The sequence below is a fragment of the Meleagris gallopavo genome, chromosome 19 (genome assembly GCF_000146605.3).
Source record: "Meleagris gallopavo isolate NT-WF06-2002-E0010 breed Aviagen turkey brand Nicholas breeding stock chromosome 19, Turkey_5.1, whole genome shotgun sequence".
NCBI classification, from domain to species: Eukaryota; Metazoa; Chordata; class Aves; order Galliformes; family Phasianidae; genus Meleagris; species Meleagris gallopavo.
In genome coordinates this window covers 7,646,964-7,669,788 of record NC_015029.2, presented here as the reverse complement: position 1 = coordinate 7,669,788, position 22,825 = coordinate 7,646,964, and the positions used below count along the sequence as shown (strand labels likewise).

At 56.7% G+C, this 22,825-nt stretch overlaps 1 protein-coding gene across 1 annotated transcript in view; it reads right to left on the bottom strand.

Moving 5' to 3' along the window:
• Positions 1 to 747: 747 nt before the first annotated feature.
• NOTCH1 (notch receptor 1) overlaps positions 748 to 22,825 on the bottom strand; it is a 33,685-nt gene continuing 11,607 nt past the window's right edge. Inside the window, exons 4-35 of the mRNA XM_019621305.2 lie at positions 21,135 to 21,397; positions 20,336 to 20,674; positions 17,811 to 17,933; positions 17,458 to 17,691; positions 17,183 to 17,338; positions 16,915 to 17,100; positions 16,429 to 16,542; positions 15,690 to 15,803; positions 14,512 to 14,745; positions 14,114 to 14,224; positions 13,226 to 13,418; positions 12,995 to 13,140; positions 12,643 to 12,756; positions 11,739 to 11,858; positions 11,485 to 11,637; positions 10,911 to 11,139; positions 10,588 to 10,789; positions 10,335 to 10,488; positions 10,016 to 10,200; positions 9,737 to 9,869; positions 9,167 to 9,424; positions 8,974 to 9,086; positions 8,002 to 8,573; positions 6,817 to 7,245; positions 5,857 to 6,005; positions 5,043 to 5,259; positions 4,607 to 4,697; positions 4,207 to 4,372; positions 3,167 to 3,462; positions 2,754 to 2,901; positions 2,564 to 2,661; positions 748 to 2,346 (exon numbers count right to left, since the gene is read on the bottom strand). Coding sequence (XP_019476850.1) covers positions 868 to 2,346; positions 2,564 to 2,661; positions 2,754 to 2,901; positions 3,167 to 3,462; positions 4,207 to 4,372; positions 4,607 to 4,697; positions 5,043 to 5,259; positions 5,857 to 6,005; positions 6,817 to 7,245; positions 8,002 to 8,573; positions 8,974 to 9,086; positions 9,167 to 9,424; positions 9,737 to 9,869; positions 10,016 to 10,200; positions 10,335 to 10,488; positions 10,588 to 10,789; positions 10,911 to 11,139; positions 11,485 to 11,637; positions 11,739 to 11,858; positions 12,643 to 12,756; positions 12,995 to 13,140; positions 13,226 to 13,418; positions 14,114 to 14,224; positions 14,512 to 14,745; positions 15,690 to 15,803; positions 16,429 to 16,542; positions 16,915 to 17,100; positions 17,183 to 17,338; positions 17,458 to 17,691; positions 17,811 to 17,933; positions 20,336 to 20,674; positions 21,135 to 21,397 — 7,519 coding nt within the window. The 3' untranslated portion in view covers positions 748 to 867. The remainder of the gene's footprint in view (positions 2,347 to 2,563; positions 2,662 to 2,753; positions 2,902 to 3,166; positions 3,463 to 4,206; positions 4,373 to 4,606; positions 4,698 to 5,042; positions 5,260 to 5,856; positions 6,006 to 6,816; positions 7,246 to 8,001; positions 8,574 to 8,973; positions 9,087 to 9,166; positions 9,425 to 9,736; positions 9,870 to 10,015; positions 10,201 to 10,334; positions 10,489 to 10,587; positions 10,790 to 10,910; positions 11,140 to 11,484; positions 11,638 to 11,738; positions 11,859 to 12,642; positions 12,757 to 12,994; positions 13,141 to 13,225; positions 13,419 to 14,113; positions 14,225 to 14,511; positions 14,746 to 15,689; positions 15,804 to 16,428; positions 16,543 to 16,914; positions 17,101 to 17,182; positions 17,339 to 17,457; positions 17,692 to 17,810; positions 17,934 to 20,335; positions 20,675 to 21,134; positions 21,398 to 22,825) is intronic.

The following is a 22,825-nucleotide window of genomic DNA, read 5'->3' as shown; positions in this document are numbered from 1 at the left end:
ATTCAAAGTAAAGTTAAGTCTCCTTTGTGTATGAGCTCCACAGCTGTGGGTTTGGTACATACCCCGTCGTTACGGGTTTGCCCTCTCAGAAAGTTTGGCAGATGCTCTTCTTGGTCTGTAGGGTGGCTGTTGGTTTGTTTTATCTCAGAACCTGTCCTTACAGGTCTATAAACATGACTTTTTTTAATCATAAAAATCATTTAAATATATATATTTATATATATATAAAAACGAGAGAGAACAAAAATTCCTATTACCGAGGCAAATATACAACTCTATAATACTGAAATTTAAACAAGGACCGGTACCATAAAATGTCCTCTCAGATAGAACAGCAAAGGAAACATTTTAAAGTACATTTCAAAAACCCACCCATACTGAATTTATTTCCCCTATGGAGTGGCATTTTTAGTCAATTTTTTTCTTCCTCTTTTCTTTCTCACATCTCTTTCTGAATTGAAAGAGAAAAAAAAAAAAACAATAAATTAATGGCATTGCAGAATCCTGAATGGTCGCTTATAGCTTTACATAAACATTTCCTCTCAAATCAGCACAACGAACCCCCAAACAAAAGAGAATGTCCCATAAAAACCTCATCTTTACGATTCCTCGAAACACAACCACTGGTGTCTCACATTGAGTTCTTAACAATAGAACATATAAATAAAAAAGGCAGTGTTCTCGTGTAAAATAAAAAGTACATAAATAAATACTAAAAAAAAAAAAAACGAATTAATTTGTCTTTTTTACTTTTGTATAAAAACATAATTTAAAAAAAGGATCCTTTAATAAAGCATCCAGCGTCCTGTTTAACAACGAAAAAAAAAAGCCGTCTCTCAGGCTGCAGTCCCTGAGCCCCGCTGGGTCTCACTTGAAGGCCTCGGGGATGTGTCCCATCTGCGACTGCATGCTGGTGGGGGGGCTGGAGATGCCCTCGGACCAGTCGGACACGTTGGAGTGGGGCGAGGAGCTCGACCACTGGTCTGGAGACTCCGGAGAGGGAGTGAGGAAGGGGTGGTCGGGCACCTGGAGCTGGTGGCTGGGGGTGTTGTCCAACGGGGAGGAATAGCTGTGCTGGGAAGGGGGGGTCAGGAACTGCGTGGTGGTCATGGGCTGCGCGAGGGAGGACGGCAGAGAGGTGGGTAGCAGCTGTGAATCTTGGGGCAGGATGGTGTGCACCGCCATGGCGCTGCTGCTCACCGGCTGCATGTCGGGCTGGCTCAGCTCAGTACCGAGGAAATTTTGGCCCATGTGGCCGCTGGCGTTGGAGCCGGGGTTGTGGTGCTGCTGCGGCTGGGGCTGCTGCTGGGGCTGCTGCTGTTGGGGCTGCTGCATGCCGGGCTGCGGCTGCATGCCGGGCTGCGGCTGCATGCCGGGCTGCTGCATCTGCTGCATCTGCTGGTTCTGCAGCAGGTGGGGCTGGGAGGCCAGCCGGGTGCTGGGCATGGCCTGGTAGCTCATCATCTGCGACAGGCTGGTGCTGGGCAGCCCGTTGTGCAGGGAGCTCATCATGCCGTGCTGCAGGTTCTGTGCCTGCTGGTGCGTGCCCGGCTGCATGCCGCCCCGCATGGCGCTGTACTGGTTCTGCACCATGCCGCCCTGCAGCCGGCTCAGCCAGTCGCACTGCCCGCTCAGGCCGGCGGCTCCGCCGACAGAGAAACTCATCGGGGCGCTGCTCATGGCCGTGCTGGGGCTGGAGACGGGGAGGTGCGAGAGGCGCGGCGGCACCGCCTCGAAGGCCATCCTGCCAGAGCCGCCCAGGGCCATCTCCTGCTTCCCTGCCATGTTGAGGTGGTTGATGCTCATGTGGGCGTCGGGCATGCCCGGCAGGTGGTTCAGAGGCATGGAAGGGGACTGCTGGAACGGAGAAGTCATCAGTGGAGGGGAGGCGACGTCGGACAGGTACCCATGGGGTGACTCCAAGGAGTCCACTGGGGACAGCACGCTGGCGTTGTCGAGCAGACAGCTTTTTCCATCTTGTGATTTTTTCCTCCGAGCTTTCAGGTCTTTGGAATCCTTGCCGTTGCAGCTCAGGCCCTTGGTGCTCGGCTTCCTGGCTTTCTTGCCCTGCACGGCGGGCTTCAGGTTGCCGATGTAACTGCTGGGGGAGCAGAGCGGGGGGGACAACGTGGGGGCCCCGAGGGGGCCGCTGTGCAGCGGGGGGCTCCGCACCAGGTTGTACTCATCCAGCAGGCGCACGATGTCGTGGTGCATGCGCTCCTGCGCGATGTCCCGCGGCAGCCGGTCCATGTGGTCCGTGATGTCGCGGTTCGCAAAGTGGTCCAGCAGGACCTTGGCTGTTTCGTAGCTCCCTTCTCTGGCGGCGAGGAACAGTGGGGTCTCCTCCTAGAAACCCAGATGTAGTTAGGTCCATGCTCACTCATCTTCCAGGGAACACCACACTGTACCCCTTACCAAGCACTGCATAACCGCTAACTCCAAACCCCACAGCAGAACAACAGTCTCAGTGTCAGGCAGTGTTGTTTTACAAGCTCAAACTGCCCTTTAACATAGTGCCCAAATACTTCTTTCCCTGCCCACCGGTCAGCCCCAAAGACCCTACCTTATTGTTCTGCATATCCTTATTGGCACCGTTCTTCAAGAGGACGACTGCGGCTTCGACATTGTTCACAGCAGCTGCCCAGTGCAGTGCTGACTTGCCTACAGGGGAAGGCCAGGAAACACAGCAAGAATTAGTGAGTGGGAAAGGGACTAGTAAAGCAGTTCTCTTCTTCTTTAGCCTCCCACTGTACCCAGATCATCCACAGCGTTGACATCTGCGTGGCAATTGATGAGGTCCTCCAGCATTCCTTCCACAGCCAAGCGAGCAGCCAGGATCAGTGGGGTCGTCCCGTCGTGCATTCGGGCATCAAGATCAGTCGCCCTGTTCCTTATCAGGATCTGCCCCAGCCAGAGGAAGCATAAACGTTAGGTGGGACAGACCTCAGAGACACCCAGAGCTTGCAAGCCCTTCCTGAGGGTGTCACAGAACCATAATGGTTGGGTTGGAAGGGACCTTAAAGTCCATCCAGCCCCAAGCCCTGCTACGGGTTAGCTGCCACCCACCGGATGAGGCTGCCCAGGGCCCCATCCAACCTGCACCGCTGACCCAACATGCGGGACAAATGCTTTCTGCAGTAAAAGAAAAGGTGAAAGGACCCATTACCTGGAAGACTCCTTGGGCATCGGCAGAGACGGCGGCGTGCAGAGGGGTCCTGCCCATGTTATCCTGAATGTTTGCATCAGCACTGGCCTCCAGCAGGCGTTTGGCAGCGTCGGAGCGCGAGTAGCGGGCAGCCAGGTGCAGCGCCGTCTCGCCAGTGCGGTCGGTCTGGTTGTGCAAACTGGCGCCCTGGTAGATGAAATCTGAGATGACTGCAGGAGCATCGTCCTCCTCCTCGCTGTTACCAGTCTCCAGCCCTCCTCCGCTGCACGAGGCGATCATGAGGGGCGTGAAACCATCTGAAAAGCGTGGGGGAAATTGGTGAGAAAAGGCTCGCTGCCTTCCTGTAACTCGGGCGGCTCAGCGAGATGCTCTGTCTGCAATAGATGCTTATTCCCGGGGGTGCACACAGACTGAGTTCCTGACTGCTTCTGCACATCAAACACGAATATCCTTCCTCTGATATGGATGTGAAATTCCTCCGTGGCTATCTCAGCACTCTCTGGTTTTCCTGCTTCGTCTGCTAGCTGGCACACTGACATGCAAGGTGCGATCAATACGAAGGGTTGCTCAGCACAGACTTCGGTGTGGTACAGCACAGCCTTAGCTATTTTCATTATTTCAGCAGACAGTTTCAGAGAGATGGGGAAGACGAAATGTTTGAAACAGTTTGAATGTCTACTAACTATTAATGTAGCCAAAAGCTTGGAAAGAAGATCGTGAAATGTGCATTCTTAAGTGGATGATCTCTAAGGTCCCTTCCAACCCAAGGGCAGGGAAGAAGTGGAATGATTTAATAGTTCTCCTGTATCCTCTGATTTTCCTCTCCACGATTAAATAAAGAGATCTTGCTGAAAATAGAATTTGGCAGTGTCTCATGCAGAACAGCAACCGTGCCATGCAGAGGGGTGAGCGGTAACTGTGACATGTGGCTGAGAGGGCAGGGACAGCACGTTAAAAATGGAGATGGGAGCTCTGGGACTGCCCATCTGCAGGCAGCGAGGATTTGAGATGAGCCAAAAAGAGAAGGCAGAGAGCCTTACCTGGACCCCGTACGTTGACATCCATGCAGTCTGCATCGATCTCGCCCTGCGGTGGGGTTGGGGCCATGGAGGAGATGCGGAGGTCGGCAGCATCCAGGTGCTGCTGGGTCCACTGCCTGTGGTCTGTCTGGTCATCTGTATCAGGCAGCATCGCTTGCTCCTCGAACTGAGGGACAACAACAAATGCTGAGTGTGGGATGGGGGAGCTGAGCTGAGCTGCAAGGTGGGAAGTTCTGCAAGCTGCACAGGTGTGTTTGCATTGCAAGCAGGTTTAGAAAGCGGCCTTGGGAAGTCCCAAGAGACTCCTGTGTGCTGCTTTCCATGGAGCTCTGTTCTTTCCCTGCCACAGCCCAGAGAGCAGCTGCTGCAGCGCAGAAAGGGAATCCTGCAAGCAGCTTACCCTGAACTTCTTGGTGTCCAGGGTCTCCTCGTCACCCCACTCATTTTGGTTGTCGTCCATCAGCGTGCCGTCAGAGGCATTTTTGAGGGGTCTTTGAAAAATAAAACCATGCCAAGAATTAGTTCCTCTGCAGGGACAGATCTGTGATGGGCTGTGCTTTATACATGCACAGAAGAATCAACGAGGCTAATTTTCAGGACATCCCCTCAAGGTGCCTTTCATACTCTCCCAAGAGCCAGCGGACCAGGAAGCATTAAAAAACCTCCTGCAAACTGAAGTGTGGTTTTCTCAATGCAGAACAATACAAAACCCCACTTTTCTCCTCCCCACCACTCCACTGCAACGCCCTAGAGAACAAAACCGATGGGACGGTTCAGAAGAGCCTCCAAACAGCCCCACTCTGCTGTGCCTGGCAGATAACAAACCCATTACTCACTTCAGTCCAACAGAATCTTCCCCAAGCGGTTCTCGGCGCTTCTTCTTGCTCGACTCCGTCACTTTGAAGCCCTCTGGGAACCAGAGCTGGCCATGCTCCCTGCGCCGCTTGCGGGACACCAGCACTCCCACTCCAATGAAAGCAAGCAAGACCAGTGCAGCCACCACCACATACATAGGATACAGCTGGGAGTTCCTCGCGGGCTCCGCCGTTTCACCTGGAAAGCAACGGGGCACAGAGAGATGCTGAGACATGAAGCTGCATAGCAAACGAGTGACAGAGTGGAAATGAAGCAAAATTAGTTAATAAAGGGACCCAAGGCTGATCTAAATCAGCCCCCTCCCAAAATAAGGTCATTTTATACGCTATTAATCAGAATTGCAAACTATCGGCAAATTCTCCGCTGCACAAGGCAGCCTGCATCAGGAGACAGCTTTACTTTTTTCTCCTTTAAGGAAAAGGATTAGCAAACTTCAAATCACTGCGCTTGCATTGAGCTGTTAAGACAAAAGGATTTAGGGGGGATTTTCAAGATACAAACTTCAACTCCTTGCATGTCACTGATTGATTGGAGCTGGTTGGGCTGCGTGGGCTTTTTTTTTTAAACTTTTATAGTGATAATGATTTTGAAATAAACCTGGAATAAGCAAAAATAATAAACACTTCTGGTATTGTTTTTAAAAACAGACTTAAAGGAATAAAAAGATGCAGCTGTTATTAAAACCAGATTGTGCTCAAATGTGGCACCTGAGCCAGCAGATAACTGAGCACGGATGAGGTGGGGAAGTTTCAGGCTCTCATCAGCTGCACTTACTCTTGACGGCCTCTATTTTGTAGGGGATGTTCAGGTTGCCCAGGGAGGCCAAGGCCCCCAGGAAGGCTGCCACATCGGTTGCACTCTGGAAGCACTGGGAGGACGACTGGATGCACTGCCGGTTGTCAATTTCCAAGTAGACGATGGATCTGTGAGAGAAGAGTCAATGGGAGATGAGGGGCCACCATCAATCACCCTGCAGGGCAGTGGGCAGCAGGAGGACTGAGTCCATCTCGTCTCTTCTCCGTGGCCCGAGCCCTGGGCTCACACTGGTGGTCTATTGGATCTGCCTCCATAAACACTGCAAAGCCTGACTCCTTATCTACAGGAATGCGAGGGAACCTGCTGCACCATGCTCTGAAATCACCCAGACACTACAATATTGTAAATAAGGCTGTTTGGGAGCCGTAAGATCTTTCACATCAGTTTCACTGCTCAAACTCCTTTGGTTTCGTTGACTTTTGATTGAGTCCACAGAGAGGGAAGGTCAGATCTATATGTTTATACAAAAGAGCTCCAAACACAGTCTGCAGCGATTGAGTTTTACAACAAAGCTCTCGGAAGCATTTCCCAGGGAGAACCTGAGGCTTAGCCCAACGCCTTCCTGTGAGCAGACATCAGCTGGGCCAGCCCCCCCCACCCAACAACACCCAGTGCGGGAGCCCCGCAGCACCGTGCAGAGGTTCAGGTTGGGTATTAGGAAAGATTTCTTCTCCAGGAGAGCGGTAATGCATTGGCACAGCTGCCCAGGGAAGTGGGGCAGTCACCGTCCCTGAAGGTGTTCCAAAACTGCGGAGATGTGGCACTGTGGGATGTGGTCAGGGGGCATGGTGGGACAGACTGGGGTTGGGGACCTGAGAGGGCTGTCCCAGTCTTAATGGTTCTGTGATTCTCTGCTATTATTATCAATACACGAAATCAACCCTGCGCTGTGACAGAGGCGCCCGCCGGTCCCCTTACCCTCTGATGTCCATCTGATCCAGCTCTCTCTTCTGCCTCCTGCCAGCCCTCGAGTAGAAGCTGCTCTTCACTTTGTTGATGACAGCACTGGACATATCTGCCCAGTCCTCCGTTGACCTCTTGATGTAGTGCTTTTTCAGCTCCTCCTCATTGCCGTAGTATGGGAAGATCATGTACTCTCCCTTGGCGTTCTTCTTAAAGACTACATTGGTGTGCAGCACGCGGCTCAGCTCCCTCAGGAAGTTGAAGGAATTGTTCTTCAGGTTCTCAGGGGTGATGAGGACCACCACCACCAGCGTGCCATCCGCCAGCTTCTCAGGCATGTTGTTTGCACAGTCCAGCCCGTCCCACTCACACTCAAAGTTATTGCAGCCCTGGTCACAGTGACCATCTGAGAAGTGGTCCTTACAGTACTGGTCATACAGGGGGCTGGGCAGAAGGGAAGAAAGAAAGACAAAGGAATGAATTAGACCAGGCACTGTGCGCCTACGGGTCAATGATTGGACTAGATGATCTTAGTAGTCAAGCTTTAATGATTTTATGATTCTATGATGATTGCTAAGGAAATAGTTTGTGCTTCCCAATGAGCTCTCTTTTGTGTAAATATTATTTATCTTAATGGATATGGGACCAGTTGACATGGAAGGCAATTGTGCCATGCAGCACTGCAAAGTGCTCATCTGAGGGGTGAAAGATAGCAGCTGTTGTGCCATAAGTCACAGTCTAGATGCCAGAGAACAGGGAAAAGTGCTGTGAGCTACATTACAAGTCACATTTTAGATGCAATGGACAAATTGCTGAGACTCAGAGAAGACACGAGGACACAAAATAGTTACTCAGATTAGAATTTGTCCAGGAATCTGGGAGCAAGTCCCTGCTGTTGTCAAAGACAATGCTTGCCATGTGCCTGGATGCTCACATCATCACGCTTCCTGCTTGGTCTGCCCTACACTGAACCTCACTGTGCCACTGCTGCTGGTTGCAAAATTCACATTTGTGGCACGATGCAGGGCAGGGCAGCGAAGCCAAACAGAGAGCTACCAAGTGTGCACAGAACTCTGTAGGACCAGGGGGAACTACGGGGACTTAAGATGCAGCCCTACATCCAGGAGAGGCGAATGAAGACACAGCCAGAAGACTGCAGCGCTCACGGCTTTAAAGCAAGAGGACCAACAAGTCACTTACTTGCACTGCCCCTCGTACTTCTGGCAGTCAAACCCATCATACAGGCAGCCCGCGTTGTTGCACTGCGAGTCACACTTGCCATCATTGAAGTACTTCCAGCACTGCAGTGACTGTGAGCAGTTCTTCCAGGGGTCATTGAAATTGAGCGAGCAGTCACCGCCATCCCAGCCGCAGGCGTGGTTGTTGCACTTCCCATCACAGATCTTATTGCCGGCATAGCTCGCGCAAACGGCGATCTCACACTTCTCCTCAATTTTGGGTGGGATGATGTCCTGCCCGAAGCCGCCTTGGAAATCAAAGTCGAGGATGTGGCAGTTGAGGCCGTTGAAGTTGGCGGGGCAGTTGCAGTGGTAGTAAGGGGAGGCGTCGCTGAGGAACTCGCAGGTGCCCCCGTTGTAGCAGGGGTTGGAGATGCAGGGGCTGCTGGCCGGGTATTGGCACTCCGGGCCCGTGAAGGCCGCCGCACACACGCACTTGGAGCTCTTGTGCACGGAGATGCAGGTGCCACCATTCAGGCAGTGCAGGGTCCCACAGGTGTGGGAGTCGTTCTCGCAGGTGGCACCCACAAAGCCCTGGGGAGGGGACAGCAAGGAGGTCAGTCACTGAGACCTATGTCCTGATACACAGTGTGTGCTGGGTAACTCAGCCCAAACGTGGTGAACCAGAGGGCACAGCTGCGGTGCCGCCTCTGAAGCCAGTGATGGGCAAAATCGCCTACAGCACGAACCCCATTAGAGCATCCCCCTGAAAACAAAGGGAACTCTTCTCCATCTCTGCCTGTCCCACCTTTACATGGCACGAACCTTCATCCACCAGGCAGAAAGGAGCCTGCCCCACAGAGCCAAGTGTCACACCGGCAGCGCTGCTCCTCCCTGACTCAGCAGGTGAGGAAAGCTTGGATGCATGGATTCTCCTCCCAATGGAAGGGGCTGATTTCCCCACGTTCAAAGCAGGAGCACAGTGGGAACCTACCGGAGGGCACTTGCAGATAAAGCCACGGCCGGTGTTGCTGGCCACAGCACACGTTCCCCCATTCCTGCAGGGTTTGCCCTTGCAGCCATCCACCACAGTGTCACAGCGACGCCCTGCAGAGGGACAGGAAGGTGTGAGGAGCGAAGCAGGGCACACGAGGTGCTCGGGGTGCACTGCAGGCAGCGGTGCTCACCTGCGTAGCCGGGCCGGCACTCGCATTTGTAGTCATTGACCCGCTGCACGCAGTTCTGGGTGCCGCGCGCGTCGCAGGGGTTGGAGAGGCACTCGTTGACGTCTCCCTCGCAGCGCTCCCCTACAAAGCCAGGGGGGCAGATGCAGCTGTAGCCACCTACCCGATCCGTGCACTTGCCATTGTTAAAGCACTTGGGCCCCAAGGTGACAGGATCAAAGAAAGGGCTGCAGTCATCCACATTGATCTCACAGTGCACCCCTAGAGAAATGGGGGAACAACCCACACAGCTTATCAAACAGTATCTTGGGGCTTAGAGGTCCCTCGTGCGAACCTTCCCTGTGAAGGGGCTGAGCCTGACCAACTCAATGGCAGTCTGAGCCACCGCTCAGTGGGAAGCACGCAGCCCATGCAGCTCGTGTCCAAGGCTGCGTGGCCTTGATGGCTGAGCCCGCCAGCACACGCAATCCTCTATTGCTGCATTTGCTTCTGCAAGCCCGAGCAGCTAATGAGCAGATACCAAGGATATCTGCATTCCACCCACTAATGCCCCAGCCTGGGGAATTAATTTACCTTGAGTTCCTCTGGGGCAGGAGCATTTGTAGGTATTGATGAGATCGATACAGGTTCCTCCATTCTGGCATGGGTGGGACAAGCACTCATTGATCTCCTCTGAGCAGTTAACTCCATGATAACCAGCCACGCACTGTGAGGAGAGGAGGGGAGAGCTGTCAGAGACCTTCGCCCAGTTGCTGCACAGTGCACAGGACACACAAACACCTGACCTATTCCCGATCCACCTGAGTTACCGCAACTCCCAGAAAGAGCCCAACACAAGAGAGCAGCTCCCACCTCACAGGAATAGCCCCCCAGGTAGTCCGTGCAGGTGGCTCCGTTCTGGCAGGGGTTTGGGGAGCACTCGTCCACTTGCTCCTCGCAGTAGCTGCCGGTGTAGCCGGCCTGGCAGCGGCAGAAGTGAGTGTTGCCACTGTCCACACAGAGCCCCGAGTTCCTGCAGAGATGAGCGACGTCGATACCTGCCAGGGAGAGCAGTGAGACGCGGGGACATCAGTGACACCCAGGGAAACGGCGCATCCCAAAATGTGACAGCAATCCTTGGGAAACCTGGGGAACCCCAGGCCGTGCACAGGGTACGATAGCAGCGATGTACCTTGCTGCTTTGCAGCCACCTCGCAGGAGACGCTGGGAACATCACAGTAGAGCCCCGTCCAGCCGCTGTTGCACTCGCAGCGGTACAGGTTGTTGGTCTGCCAGCACTTGCCCCCATTTTTGCAGGGTGAGGAGTCACACCAGCGCACCAAGTTCTGTGCAGGGAAAGCAAGGGAGGAGGTCAGGCCCAGAGAAGCTTCTCTAGGATGAAGCTGCATCCCTGTATGCAGGGACCCCTGGAATCTTCTCACTACCTGGCAGTTGAGCCCCGTGTATCCCTGAGGACAGGTGCACTTGTACGTCCCGTAGCTGTCCTGACACGTGCCCCCATTGAGGCAGGGCTTGGAGTCACACTCGTTGATGTTGTGCTCACAGTAGCTGCCCGTGAAGCCGGATGGACAGAGACAGGTGAAGGTGTTGATGCCATCCACGCAGGTCCCCCCATTGAAGCAGGAGCTGGGAGCACAAACACCACATCCTCATGAGTCACCCCCACAGCTGACACTCTTGGTACTGGACGCCAGTCCCGAAACCCCTCCAAACCCACCCAGAGACCCCAGCCCCATGCTGGCAGTACCTCTCAGTGCAGTCAGGCGTGTTGTTCTCGCAGTGGATGCCGCTGAAGCCGGAGGGGCAGGTGCAGGTGTAGCTGTTGACGCAGTCGGTGCAGTTGGCCCCGTTCTTGCAGGGGTTGCTGGCACACTCATTGATGTCCTCCTCGCACTTGAGCCCGCGGAAGCCGGCCAGGCACTCACAGAAGAACGTGCCAATGCCATCCGAGCAGGAGCCACCGTTGTGGCATGGATCTGGAAACGGGGCACACATGCATTAGGTGCAACGGGTCCAGCCCTGGTGTTATCCCCACACACAGAGGGATGGGACAGAGGCCAGCCCAGCCCCAGCTGGGAAAGCATGAAGCACACGGGACACGCTCGCTCATTGCCTGCACGTCACCGTCCCCCCCCCAGCCTCCTTCCTGCCAGCCACCACCTGGCCTAGATTGACGCAGCCCCGCGGGGATGGGGCCGAGACATTCCCAAAGCCCCACAACCTGGACCCACACAGAGACACAGCTTCCTGAGCACGGGGAGGCTGACCCAGCCCTGTGGACCTGGGGAACACACACAGCCCTGGGTGTCCCTGGCTCTTACTGGGCTGGCAGTCATCGATGTCGGTGTCACAGTTGCGGCCTGCGAAGCCCACCCGGCACAGGCAGCGGTAGCTCCCGTTGGTGTTCTGGCACGTGGCCCCATTGCGGCAGGGGCTCTTCACACACTCATTGATGTCAATCTCGCACGTCTGGCCTACGGGACAGCAGGACGGGGACCGCGTGAGCTGGGGGGCACTGGCAGAAGCACCAGGGCCAGTTGCTGTGCCCTGGGCGCAGCTGGCAGAGCGGGCTCACCTTGCCAGCCGGGTGGGCAGCTGCACGAGAACCTCTTGTAGTCCTCCGACTCCCGGCACTCGCCGCCGTTCTTGCAGGGGCCGCCGGCGCAGGGGGCCAGCACGTCCTCACAGGTGGCTCCTGCACAGGGACAGGTGCCCGCTGACCACCTCCCAAGGGAAAATGGTGACCGCGCAGCCTCCACCTGCCCTCAGCCTGCTTCCTCTGCAGGGCCTGGGCTGTCCATCCAGAGCCCTTCCCTCCATCGCTATGACCCCTGGCCCCCACAGATCTTTAAACCCCTGCAATCTGGGCCTCGTTAAAGGGCTGCACGTTTCCTCTGGAAGGGAAGTGCTGCTCAGGGTGTCTTTCCCCCCCCCTACTCCATTGCTCTTCCTGTTTACATACAGCCAAGGGACACGTTCCCTCCAAAACCTTATCTTCCCTGTCAGCCAGTATCTCCCAAACTGCCCTTTGCTATTTTCCAGAGCCTTCCCCTCCGCTCCTGCCCTATCCCCATCCCTTCCCCCCAGGGGTTTCTATGACCACTGCTGAAGGCAGGAAACAGCTCACGGCTTCCTGCTATTGTGCTCTGGCTGCTGCTCTGTGCGAGCGGAAGCGAGAGGACGGCAAACAGGAATCAGCTCAGCAGAATCACCCGGCCCTGCGGCCTCAGACTGCTTTTTCCAGCCCAGGGCACCACAGTGGGAGAACCAGCAAGGCCCCCATCACAGTGGGGTGGGTTCCCAGTGCCTCTGCCCTCTGCAGTGGAGGAAGATAAGGAAGCTCTGACCAGCTGTTCCTCAGTGCTCCTCTCAGTTTCCTCCAGCTGTGCTGCAGCACAAGGGAAGCATAGGGGAAGACCTAGAGCAGAGGGACCTGTTTGCAGCCTTATAGGAGGGCTGAGGGGCTCCTGCCCCCTCACCTGTGTAGGGCAGGAGACAGTTGCAGGTGTAGCCAGCCACGTCGTCAATGCACGTGCCTTGGTTCAGGCAGGGGTTGGAAGCGCATTCATTGATATTGGTCTGGCAGTTGGGTCCTGGGTTAGAAAAAAGGAAATAGAGCTTTAAAAACAAGGTGAGATGGAGTCAGGGGCATGGAGAACCTCCTGCTGTCAGCTTAAGCCACGGGACCCCAGACTGCCAAAGGTCCCCAATTCCCTCCTGGTGTAGGAATCTCCATTGTGCCTCCAGTGACATCTCTGGTCAATGGGGACATCCTCCTGGAGCTCCCACCCAGCCCCTGGCACAGGGCAGTGTCCTCAGCCACATCCTTACCACTGAACCCTTCCCTGCAGGTGCAGATGTAACCGCTGGTCATGTCCTTGCAGGTGCCACCATTCATGCAGGGATTGGATTCACACTCATTATTGTTGATGTCACAGTTTGTCCCGCTCCAGCCCGGGTCGCAATCACAGCGGTAACTTTGGGGAAAAACAAGAGCATAAAGCAGAGGTTTCGGTGCCACCTGATCGTGCTTTGGTGTGAGCAGTGCTGTGCCCAGCCTACCCGTTCAGCCCATCGTGGCACCTCCCGTGGATGCAGGGGTTGCTGTTGCACTCATTCACTTCGGACAGGCACTTGGGGTCATGGAAGCCCTCGGGGCAGAGGCAGGTGAAGCCATTGATGCCGTCCTTGCATGTGCCCCCATTGTGGCACGGGTTGCTGGCACACTCATCGATGTTGATGTTGCACATGCGCCCTGGGAAGGAGGTGAGCAGCAAAGTGTCAGTTCTAGCAGGGACACGGCACTGAGGTTCACAGTCTCCTGGGGACACGTAGACTCCTTCAGATATTGAAGGCTCGGGTCTCTGGGCACACACGTGTGCCAGGCCTGCCTCTGGGGTAAGGGGACTTCACACTGCTGCTGTGCACTCCTGGCTTAATTCAGTGCAATCAGGAGGGGAAATCACTGCAGTCAGGAGGGGGCCACGCTGTGGGCTCCTGTGGTTCAGGAGGGACTATCGGAGGGAGCCAATTTCAGCCTGTAACCCTACCTGCTGAGGCTGACAAAGGATGGCTTTATGGAAGGCTCCTGGCAAGCAGGAGCACAAAGAGCCGCGTGGCCCCGCAGCCCTCACTGCCGCGAGCGGGGAGCCGGCAGGGTCTGCTGCTATCAAAGCTCTTTGCTTTTTGCAGCGTTGATCAAACAAACCAGTTAGACAAGGCAGCAACCCGATACCCATGGGAGTGGATGCAATGGGAGTCAGATTCCCGGCACTGGAACGCCTTTGATTTTGGCTCCAGCTGGAATCGCCCGCTCAGACAAGCGGGAGGTGCTGGGCTGGGGTGGCAGCACTGCCGGGTGCCCAAGACAGGGGCAGAGCATCCCCAAGACCTCGGCCCCCCGGCCGCTCACAGTGCCCCAGTCCTCACCTCGCCGTGCCCCACTCTCACCTGTGTACCCCGGCTCACAGGTGCACTCGTAGCCATTGATCTTGTCGATGCACTTGCCGTAGTCACAGGGGTTGCTGGCGCAGTCGTCCAGGTTGATCTCGCAGTTGGGCCCTTGAGGAGGAAAGCGGGGGTGTTTGCAGGGTGCCCCCAGCCCTGCTGACGATGCACAACAAACCCCACGGGCGCTGCTCCTGCACCACAACAAAGCCTCCCCCGCAGACAGCTTCCAGCTGGGGTGCGGGTGCTAAACTGGGAAAACTCGCCCTGGCCGAGGACACCCCCGCCCCAGGCCATCCCCAAAACCAGGGCAGCTGCTGGCAGCGTCCTCCCAGCGCATCAAACCATCCCAGGCTGGGTGCCTCGCTGGCACCGCCGCCCCAGGTGCTCCCGTTGCTTACCCGTGGTCCCCTTGAGGCACAGGCAGTTGTAGGCGTTGTTCCTGTCCTGGCAGGTCCCCCCGTTTCTGCAGGGCTGGCTCTGGCACTCATTGATGTTGATGTCGCAGCGGTGGCCCGTGTAGCCGGGCTGGCAGAGGCAGGTGAAGGCGGCGATGCTGTCCTTGCAGGTCCCATAGTGGCACGGGTCGGGGTTGCACTCATCAATGTCGATCTCACAGTGTACACCCGAGAAACCTGGAGCCATTGGAGACACACGGTGAGGATGGAGCATGTTGGGGGGCAGATGGACAATGTTGGGGTGAAGATGGAGGGCACTGGGGTGATGATAGGGGACACAGGGTCATGACATGAGATGTTCCTGCCCACTTGAGCTGGGCACATAGCAGCATCCACCCTCTCCACCAGTCACACCAATGCAGCAGGACCCCCCCAAGTGCATGGCACAGGGCAATAGAGCCCCCCCAGCCACAGGGCCTTTCAGTGCCCAGCTTGCAAGCTTTGTCCCGGGGTGCACAATGATCTGCAGTAAGCTGCCTCAGCTCAGGAGTGGGGCCTCATGCTCGCCCGCGTCTCGTCCCGGAGCGTGCAGGGGGGGCGGCCGCATGCACCCCCGAATAATCACCCCCCAGCAGATCCTATTCTCCTGGCCAGCTCCCTCCCCAATGGGCTGGGGGTGGAGAGCCGAAGACAAAGTACAGCTTTGACTAGACCCCGCCAAGCCCACATAGCAGCTTTTCATCGGGGCTTGGCATTAGCAAGACACTAATTAGAGGCCATTCAGCTGGAAGATTTCTGGCGGGAGCTGCTCCACAAAAGAGCCACTGTTTGCCACCAGGGCTCAAGTCATCATTCTGTGCAATCGCTCCTTGGGTTTCGGTGCGTCGAGCCCCCGCAGCCCTGCACCTTGCATCCCCATAGAGGCAGCTTTATTCCTTCCTTCCTTCCTTCCCCATCGCTGCTGGGGGGTGCAGTGGGATGGGCGCTGCGGGGCCACACCTCGTTAGCACCAGGCTCATTACGGGACTGGCTGGAAGCGGGCATCTGCGGTGAGTTTTGGGAAGACTGGCACTTCCCTTGCTAGTAACTCATTGATGTGGTTTTATGGCACTTCACGTGGCAGAAGGTGACTCAATCCTGCTCAGATGTGCCCAAGCCCCCCAAAGACACGGGGACCTCACCTTCGGAGCACTCGCAGCTGTAGGTATTGGGGCCATCCACGCACTTGGCCCCATTCTTGCAGGGGGTGCTGGCGCACTCATCGATGTCGAACTGGCACAGGTGCCCGTTGAACCCTGAAACAGAGGCAGACGTTGCATCCCTGCCAATGGCTGGAGCACCCCCTCCCCGCCGCCCACAGGTCCCGCCAGGCCCCCCACATCCCAGCCGGGGCGCCGGGTTTCCATGGGGACGGCTGCGCGGGGCCCTGAATGCGGGGCTGCGACCCGCCATTGAGAGCATCTTATTTACATCTCTAGAGGAGCAAAGTCTCTGAACTTCAAAACCTCCTTTCACAGATTAACCGTCTCCCCATTCTCCGCTCCACCCCGTGACTTTGACACAGCATTCAAAGTGGCTGGCGAGGCCCCCCGGCCCCCGGCCCTCCTTCCCAAAGAGGGGCCTTTTCAAGTGCAAAGCCGAGAGCTTTAATCCACCTTCCCCTCTCCCATGGACTGGTGGAGCAATGGGGCTCAACCCATCACTGGAATGGCAAAAAAATCCCCAAAGTGGCAGCTCTGCGCCCAACCTGCTGCACGTATGGGGATGCCACTCATGGCACAGTTTTGCTGTGAGCATCCCACACTGCTGCAGGGCTGAAGCTCTGCAATGGATAGAGCCAACTTTTGAGCTCTGCACTGCCCGGGTAGTTACTCAGCACCAGGGATGCCGTAAGGGATGCAGAAAAGGGATGCCACGTACCGGTGGGACACTCGCAGTGGAACTCGTTGATCTTATCCAGGCAGTTGCCATTGTGCAGGCAGGGGCTGCTGGCGCACTCGTCTGTGTTGATTTCACAGTAGACGCCCTCGTATCCTGCAGACAGACCCAGCACCCTGTCAGCTTGGTGCCATGGGACCAGCGTGCAACATGGCAGGATGGGCAGCTGGCACCAGGGAGGTGTTTGGCCTTTATGAGGACGGCCCAGTAGCCACGCTCCATCCGATGGGACCTTATGCACAAGCACCCGTGTGACCATCCACCATAGATTTCACATCCCAAGCCAGCAAGAGGAAGAGTGCGGAGGGCTGGTGGTGCCCAGGTCCCTACTCCCAGATCACCACACAGGTTTTTGATGCTAGCCCCAGGCACAGCAGCCTCTCATAGCTACCTGCCCAAATCCGTGCTCACAAGCACATGAAGCCTTCCCTGCCCGCACCCAACATCACTGCAGGTGTGCCCACACACCAGGCATGCAGATGCACTGGAACTCCCCGATCTGGTCCAGGCAGGTGGCATCGTTCTGGCAGGGGTTGGAGAGACACTCATTGACATCGATCTCACAGCGGGGGCCTGAGTAGCCCTGCAGACACTGGCACTGGAAGGACCCCTGGGTGTTGATGCACTTCCCCGCGTGCTCACAGGGGTTGGCTCCTGCAAGACACAAATGCTGCTGATAGGACACTTCTCCCTTTTGTGCTGCACAAACTGCTTGGTGCCAGGATACAACACTCACCCAGTGAGCACTCATCCACGTCCTGGTTGCACGCTGGCCCCATGTACCCCGAAGGACACGTGCAGATGGCTTTGCCATTGACAGGGTTGGTATCACAGTTGGAGCCCTCGTTGCAGGGGTTGCTGATGCAGGCGTCATCCAGGTGGCACAGCAAACCTGTGGGGAACAGCACGATGCTGGACACGCAGCTCACCATGCGTGGAGAGCTTGGGGGAGGAAGGGGGACGTGCAAAGAGCTGCAACCAGCACAAGTTGGTGCAGGGATGGGGCCTCACCTGTGCGCCCATGGGGACACTCGCAGTAGAAGGAGGCCACCCGGTCGTGGCAGGTGGCCCCCTGGAAGCAGGCGGCCATGGCGCAGTCATCGATGTTCTCACTGCAGTCCTCGCCCGTCCAGCCATTGACACAGACACAGTTGTAGCCACCGTGGTTGTTGTGGCAGGTGCCCCCGTTCTGGCAGGCATTGGGCATCAGCTGGCACTCATCCACATCCTCGGTGCAGTACTGACCTGTGAAGGAACGGGGCACCATCAATTCCCTGTGCCCTCCATGCTCTCCCTACCCAGCTATGCATCCTCTGGGCAGGACGTGTCCCCCAGCATGTCCTCCTGCTGTCCCCCAGCACTACCTGTCCACTCAGGCGGGCACTGGCAGTTATAGGTGTTGACGCCATCCACGCAGGTGCCCCCATTCCTGCAGTTGTTCCCTGGACAGTCATCGATGTTCTCCTCACAGTTCTGCCCGGCGAACCCTGCACAGAACAGCCACTGTATCACCTCCCTGTGACCATGCCCCTACCCAGTTCCACCATCCCCACAGCCCCGCAGGGCTCCCAGCACCGAGGGGTGCTCTCCTCCTGCCATCCCCGCAGCTGGGTGCTGTTAGCAGGCAGACAGCCCGCCGGCGCTCCCCGCCCCGCTCCTTTGAAGCTAGTGCCTGGTTTCATCCCCAGCCGATTCCTGACACGCACATTACCCCAGGAGGGAGCAATCTCCCAAGCCTGGCAAGCAGCCCCATCCTCGGCACAGGGTGCCAATGCTCCCGGCCCCGCCACGCTCACCCTGAGCAGTGGAGGCTGTGATGGGGACAGGATGAACCGGGGCTGCTTCCACCGCCGCTCACGGCACCCGGTGCTGAATCACCCCGCTTTAATTTCACGTTTAAAGAGCCTCATCGCCAATGTTTCCCCCACAGGGGAATTCTTTGTTTCCAAGCCTCTCGAAGAGTGAATCATAGCACGGTGTAAATCTCAGCTCTCCTCTCAGCGCAGCCCGGCTGCTCGAGTTCATGTTATCACCTCCATCTGATAGCATGGAAACCGTGCGGCACCTGACCTCACCCCACAGCATGTGCAGCAGAAATGAAACGGCCCTTACTGGGATATCTGCCATCTCAACCCCCGGTACGGCCACTGGTCTGGGGTTGGCACCAACACAGGGATGCTGCTGAGTGGTGGGGATGGGCAGGGTGTGCTCCTGCGAGCACTGCCACATCGGGACCATGCAGGGAAGGACGCACAACAACCCCAGCACCAGTCCAAAGCAGATGAGCAAGTAATTTTGTGCCTCATTCTTAAGCAGTTGGGCTGAGGCTGAGCAGCAATAATCAGCAATGTCCTGCCTACCAGCACTAACACTCTGAATGAGTAATTTTGAACCCTCCGAATGAGTAATTAGTACTGCAATTACTTTAAACTCAGGGTTACAATCTGCAGCGATGGCATGATAAAGCAGACAAGATTAGTTTAACTTTCAGAAACCCGCTGCAGTCAGGAAACAAGAAGGGGACTTTGTTTTTGCTGCATACCAGCGTATCAACCACTCTTATCATCAGCATCGGCCCCGGTTCCTGTGCCTCTGCCAGAAGCCGATGCAGCCCTCACATAAGCCGTGCCCTATGGCACAGCTGCCAAAGAACCCCAGTGTCCCCCTCAAGGACCAACCCTGCCCTGTAGTAGGGCTGCGCCACCCATGGGAGGCAAACCGGCCGGCACAGCATGCAAATTCCCTGGCAGCAGCTGCCAGCCGCAGCGGGGTGTGAGCGCCGATCCCCCACGGCAGCGATGCTCCCCAGGGCGATCCCTCACCCCGCTGTGCCCGACGCCAGGAGAAGTGCAGTGTCAGCAGTGCAGTAGGCAGGCCAGCACTGCTCCTTGCCACCCTCAGCTTGCCCGACCCTGCGGCAGTGCCGCTCCTGTTGAGCGGTGCCTGTGGGAGCTGCTGGCTCTGTGGGGCCAGGCTGCCTTCCCTGCATCAGCCCCAGTGCTGCTGGTAGCGTAAGAGCTCTGCTCCAGCCTGGGTGAGCAGGTGCAGAGAGAAAACTGGAATTCCTACAGGGCCATGGTGACCATAATGTGGGTATCTGGATGCGGGCATATCGTTTTGGGTCCCAAGATATGGATACCTGGATTTGGGTCCCAAGATATGGATACCTGGATTTGGGCACCTGGATTTGGGTCCCAAGATATGGATACCTGGATCCGAGCACCTGGACGCAAGCAGCTAGATAAGGGTACTAGGATGTGGGCATCTGGACACGAATACCAGGATGCAGACGTATCTCTGCCAGCTGGGAGAGCCCGTCCCCATCTCAGAGGGATGGCAGCACAGGGATGCTCCATGAAGGTGGGGCAGAAGGGAGGATGGGACTCCCATGGCAACGCTGAGCTCCTGCAGGAACCCTTCATTTTGGAGGCTACCCTTCATTTCTCTGCCCTGCAAGGCAGGCTCCTCCCACACTCACCGGAGGGAGCAGCAGTGAGCACGGGCAGGGTCTCCCTGCCCCAAGCCCATCTGCACTCGGAAACTTTCTAAAATAGCTATTCCGGGACAATAATTCCAGTCTGGAAGTGGATTAAGCTGAAGCGGAAAAAGGCACTCTTATTCTGGAATATGAGCATCCGCACAGGGGCCTCTGCTGAAACAGTTGTTTTGGAAGAGCTATTTTGGTGAATCACCACGTATGAAAAGCCCCCAGCTGACCTCTCTGTTTAAGGCACAGCTGCCCAACATCTTCCCGGGGCCATCCAACACAGAGTGCTGCAACGCTTGGCTTTGTCACTCCCCAGGAGGTGATACGCATGAAGCACTGTGCGCTCAGGGAGGGGAAAGAGAAGGAAAAAAAGCAGCAAATCGACCCCGACACCTCCCCTACCTGGCAGACAGGTGCAGTCGTAGGTGGTGTCCCCCGTCTGGCGGCACGTGCCCCCGTTCTGGCAGGGTGAGGGGTTGCAGGGCACATAGAGATGCTCGCAGTTCTGCCCGGTGTAGGCTGGCTTGCAGGAGCACTGGTAGGTGCCCACCTCGTTGGTGCAGCTGCCGCCGTTCTTGCAGACAGGTGGTGAGATGTTGCATTCGTTCACGTCCTGCTTGCAGTTGGCCCCGTGGAAGCCGGCCGTGCAGCTGCAGATGTAGTGGACTTCAAAGGGGACGCACTGACCCCCGTTGGCACAGGGGTTGGAGGCGCAGGGGTCGGCCTGCTGGCAGGTTTTACCTGGGGAGGGAGGGAAGAGGAGGATGCAAAGAGCAGCTCCGAGCGCCGGGGCACAGGGCCACCTCAAGAGCTGTGTTTGCAGGAGGGTGCAAATAACTCCCCCCAGCTGAGCGTCTCCCAGGCTCAGCTATACCAACCCTTTCCATTTGTTTTCAGTGCTGACAGAAAAGCTCAGCGCCCTTCTGCAGCAGTGGGGTTTTCAAGGAGCAGCCCTCAGTAAAAGCTGCTCATCCCATCTCATCCCACCCAACCACAGACTCATTCAGGCCCTCTCAGATCCCCAAGCCCAACCCATCCCACCATGCCCACTTAACCATGTTTCCCAGCGCCACATCTCTCCTATTCTGGAACACTTCCAGGGACTCTGAATCCACCGTGTCCTGATATCCAACCTGAACCTCTCCTGGCACAACTCTTGTCCCACTCCATCCCGTCCCACTGTCACAGGGCTACCCCTCACCTGACCAGCCCGGCGGGCAGCGGCACTTGTACTCGCTGAGTGTCACCAGGTCACAGGTGCCCCCGTTGCGGCAGGGGTTGTTGAGACAGGCGTTGTCCAGAGGGGTCAGGCAGAGCTCGTCGGTGAAGCCCAGGCGGCAGACGCAGCTGTAGTCGGCGGTGCTGCCACGCACCAGGGGGATGCAGGTGCCGGCGTTCTTGCAGGGGGAGCTGAGGCAGGGGTTGGGCAGCTGGCACCGCTCGCCCACATGGGCACTGCTGCAGCTGGGGGTGAGAAATGCCATCAGTGTGACACATTGTAGGGAGCAGGGTGCCCGCTCGGGTACCGGCACCACGTGCACACCCGGGCCTGCTGTGTTGGCAGTGGCTCTGGGCTGAGCTGCACCTTGAGAGGAGAGGAGGATGAAAGAGGCGCCTGCAACAAAGGCTTCCCCCATCAAGGAGCCTGCACAGACTTGCAAAACCACAATCTCCAAGCCCGGCATCCTGCTTTTCATTCCAAAGCACTTCTTGCACTCCCCTTGCACTGAAGAGGAAACCCAGGCCTGGGGGGGGGACGCGTGGCTCACCCCACAGAACTGGGAGCACCGGCCCCACACACCTCCAGACCTGGTACAGGGAGCCCTGCAGCAACCCTGGGCTGAGTCCCTGCTGTCTGCCCGTAGCCCTGCTCTTCACCCTTGCATCAACAGACCCCAGCCACACGGGAGAAATACAGGCCTGGCGTTGGCTGCTAACAGTGGGGCACAGCTCAGAGCAGCTGAGTCCTCCCCCAAGATAAACCCTCACCAAGTCTGGTATCTCTGCATGGGGGCCCTGAGAAAAGTCCCCACACGATGGCCATGGGCTCAGCCATCTGCCACCCACAGCCATAGAGATGGGGATGTGCTGCATGGGGGCAAATGGTGTGGACATCCTATTCTGCACTGGCCATGCTGCCATGGGCACTGTGGTAGAGAAGGCACAGGAGGAGCAAGGCAATGCTGCAGCCCTGTCCTGCAGTGCCAGCATGCTACGCCCTGAGTAGGAAGCATGGAGAAAGCCACAGCCTGGAAAGAATGCTTGTCTGCAAACTACAGCCCAAGCACCTCGAAGGCAGGACACGGGGCTCCCATTGGCAGCAGAACCCCAAAGCTGGGACACGGGGCTCCCACAGCCACCACAACCCCAAAGCTTAAACACAGAGCTCCTATGGGCACCACAACCCCAAAACTGGGACACGGGGCTCCCATGGCCACCACAATCCCAGCTGCAGGACATGGGACCCCCGCACTCTCAACCCCAAATCCTGGATATGGGGCTCCCATGGCCATAACCACTGTGCTGTTGCAGGAGCACATCCCTGCCCTGCTCCCCCTCTCTTCTTCCCCTACTTTTCTCCTTTTTTTTTCTTTTTTTTCTTTTAACCCAATTCTGATTTCATTGTCGGGGATTGTGTGAGAATTTGTCAGGATTCTGAGACATTTTGAGTTAATGAGACGGCATTATCCAGGCCAAATGAAAAAGAAAATGTGTATAATAATAAATCAGGGCATCTGCTCAGCACACAAAGGGCGGCGGGGAGCAGGTGTGCATCCTAATGAGGCAGAGCAGCTGCCTGTACCCGATGCCCGGCTCCGAGCACGGGGCGCCGGCGCTTCTGGGTGGCTGCATGGGGACAGCGAGGATCGGGGCCGCGGCTGCCTGAGAGGG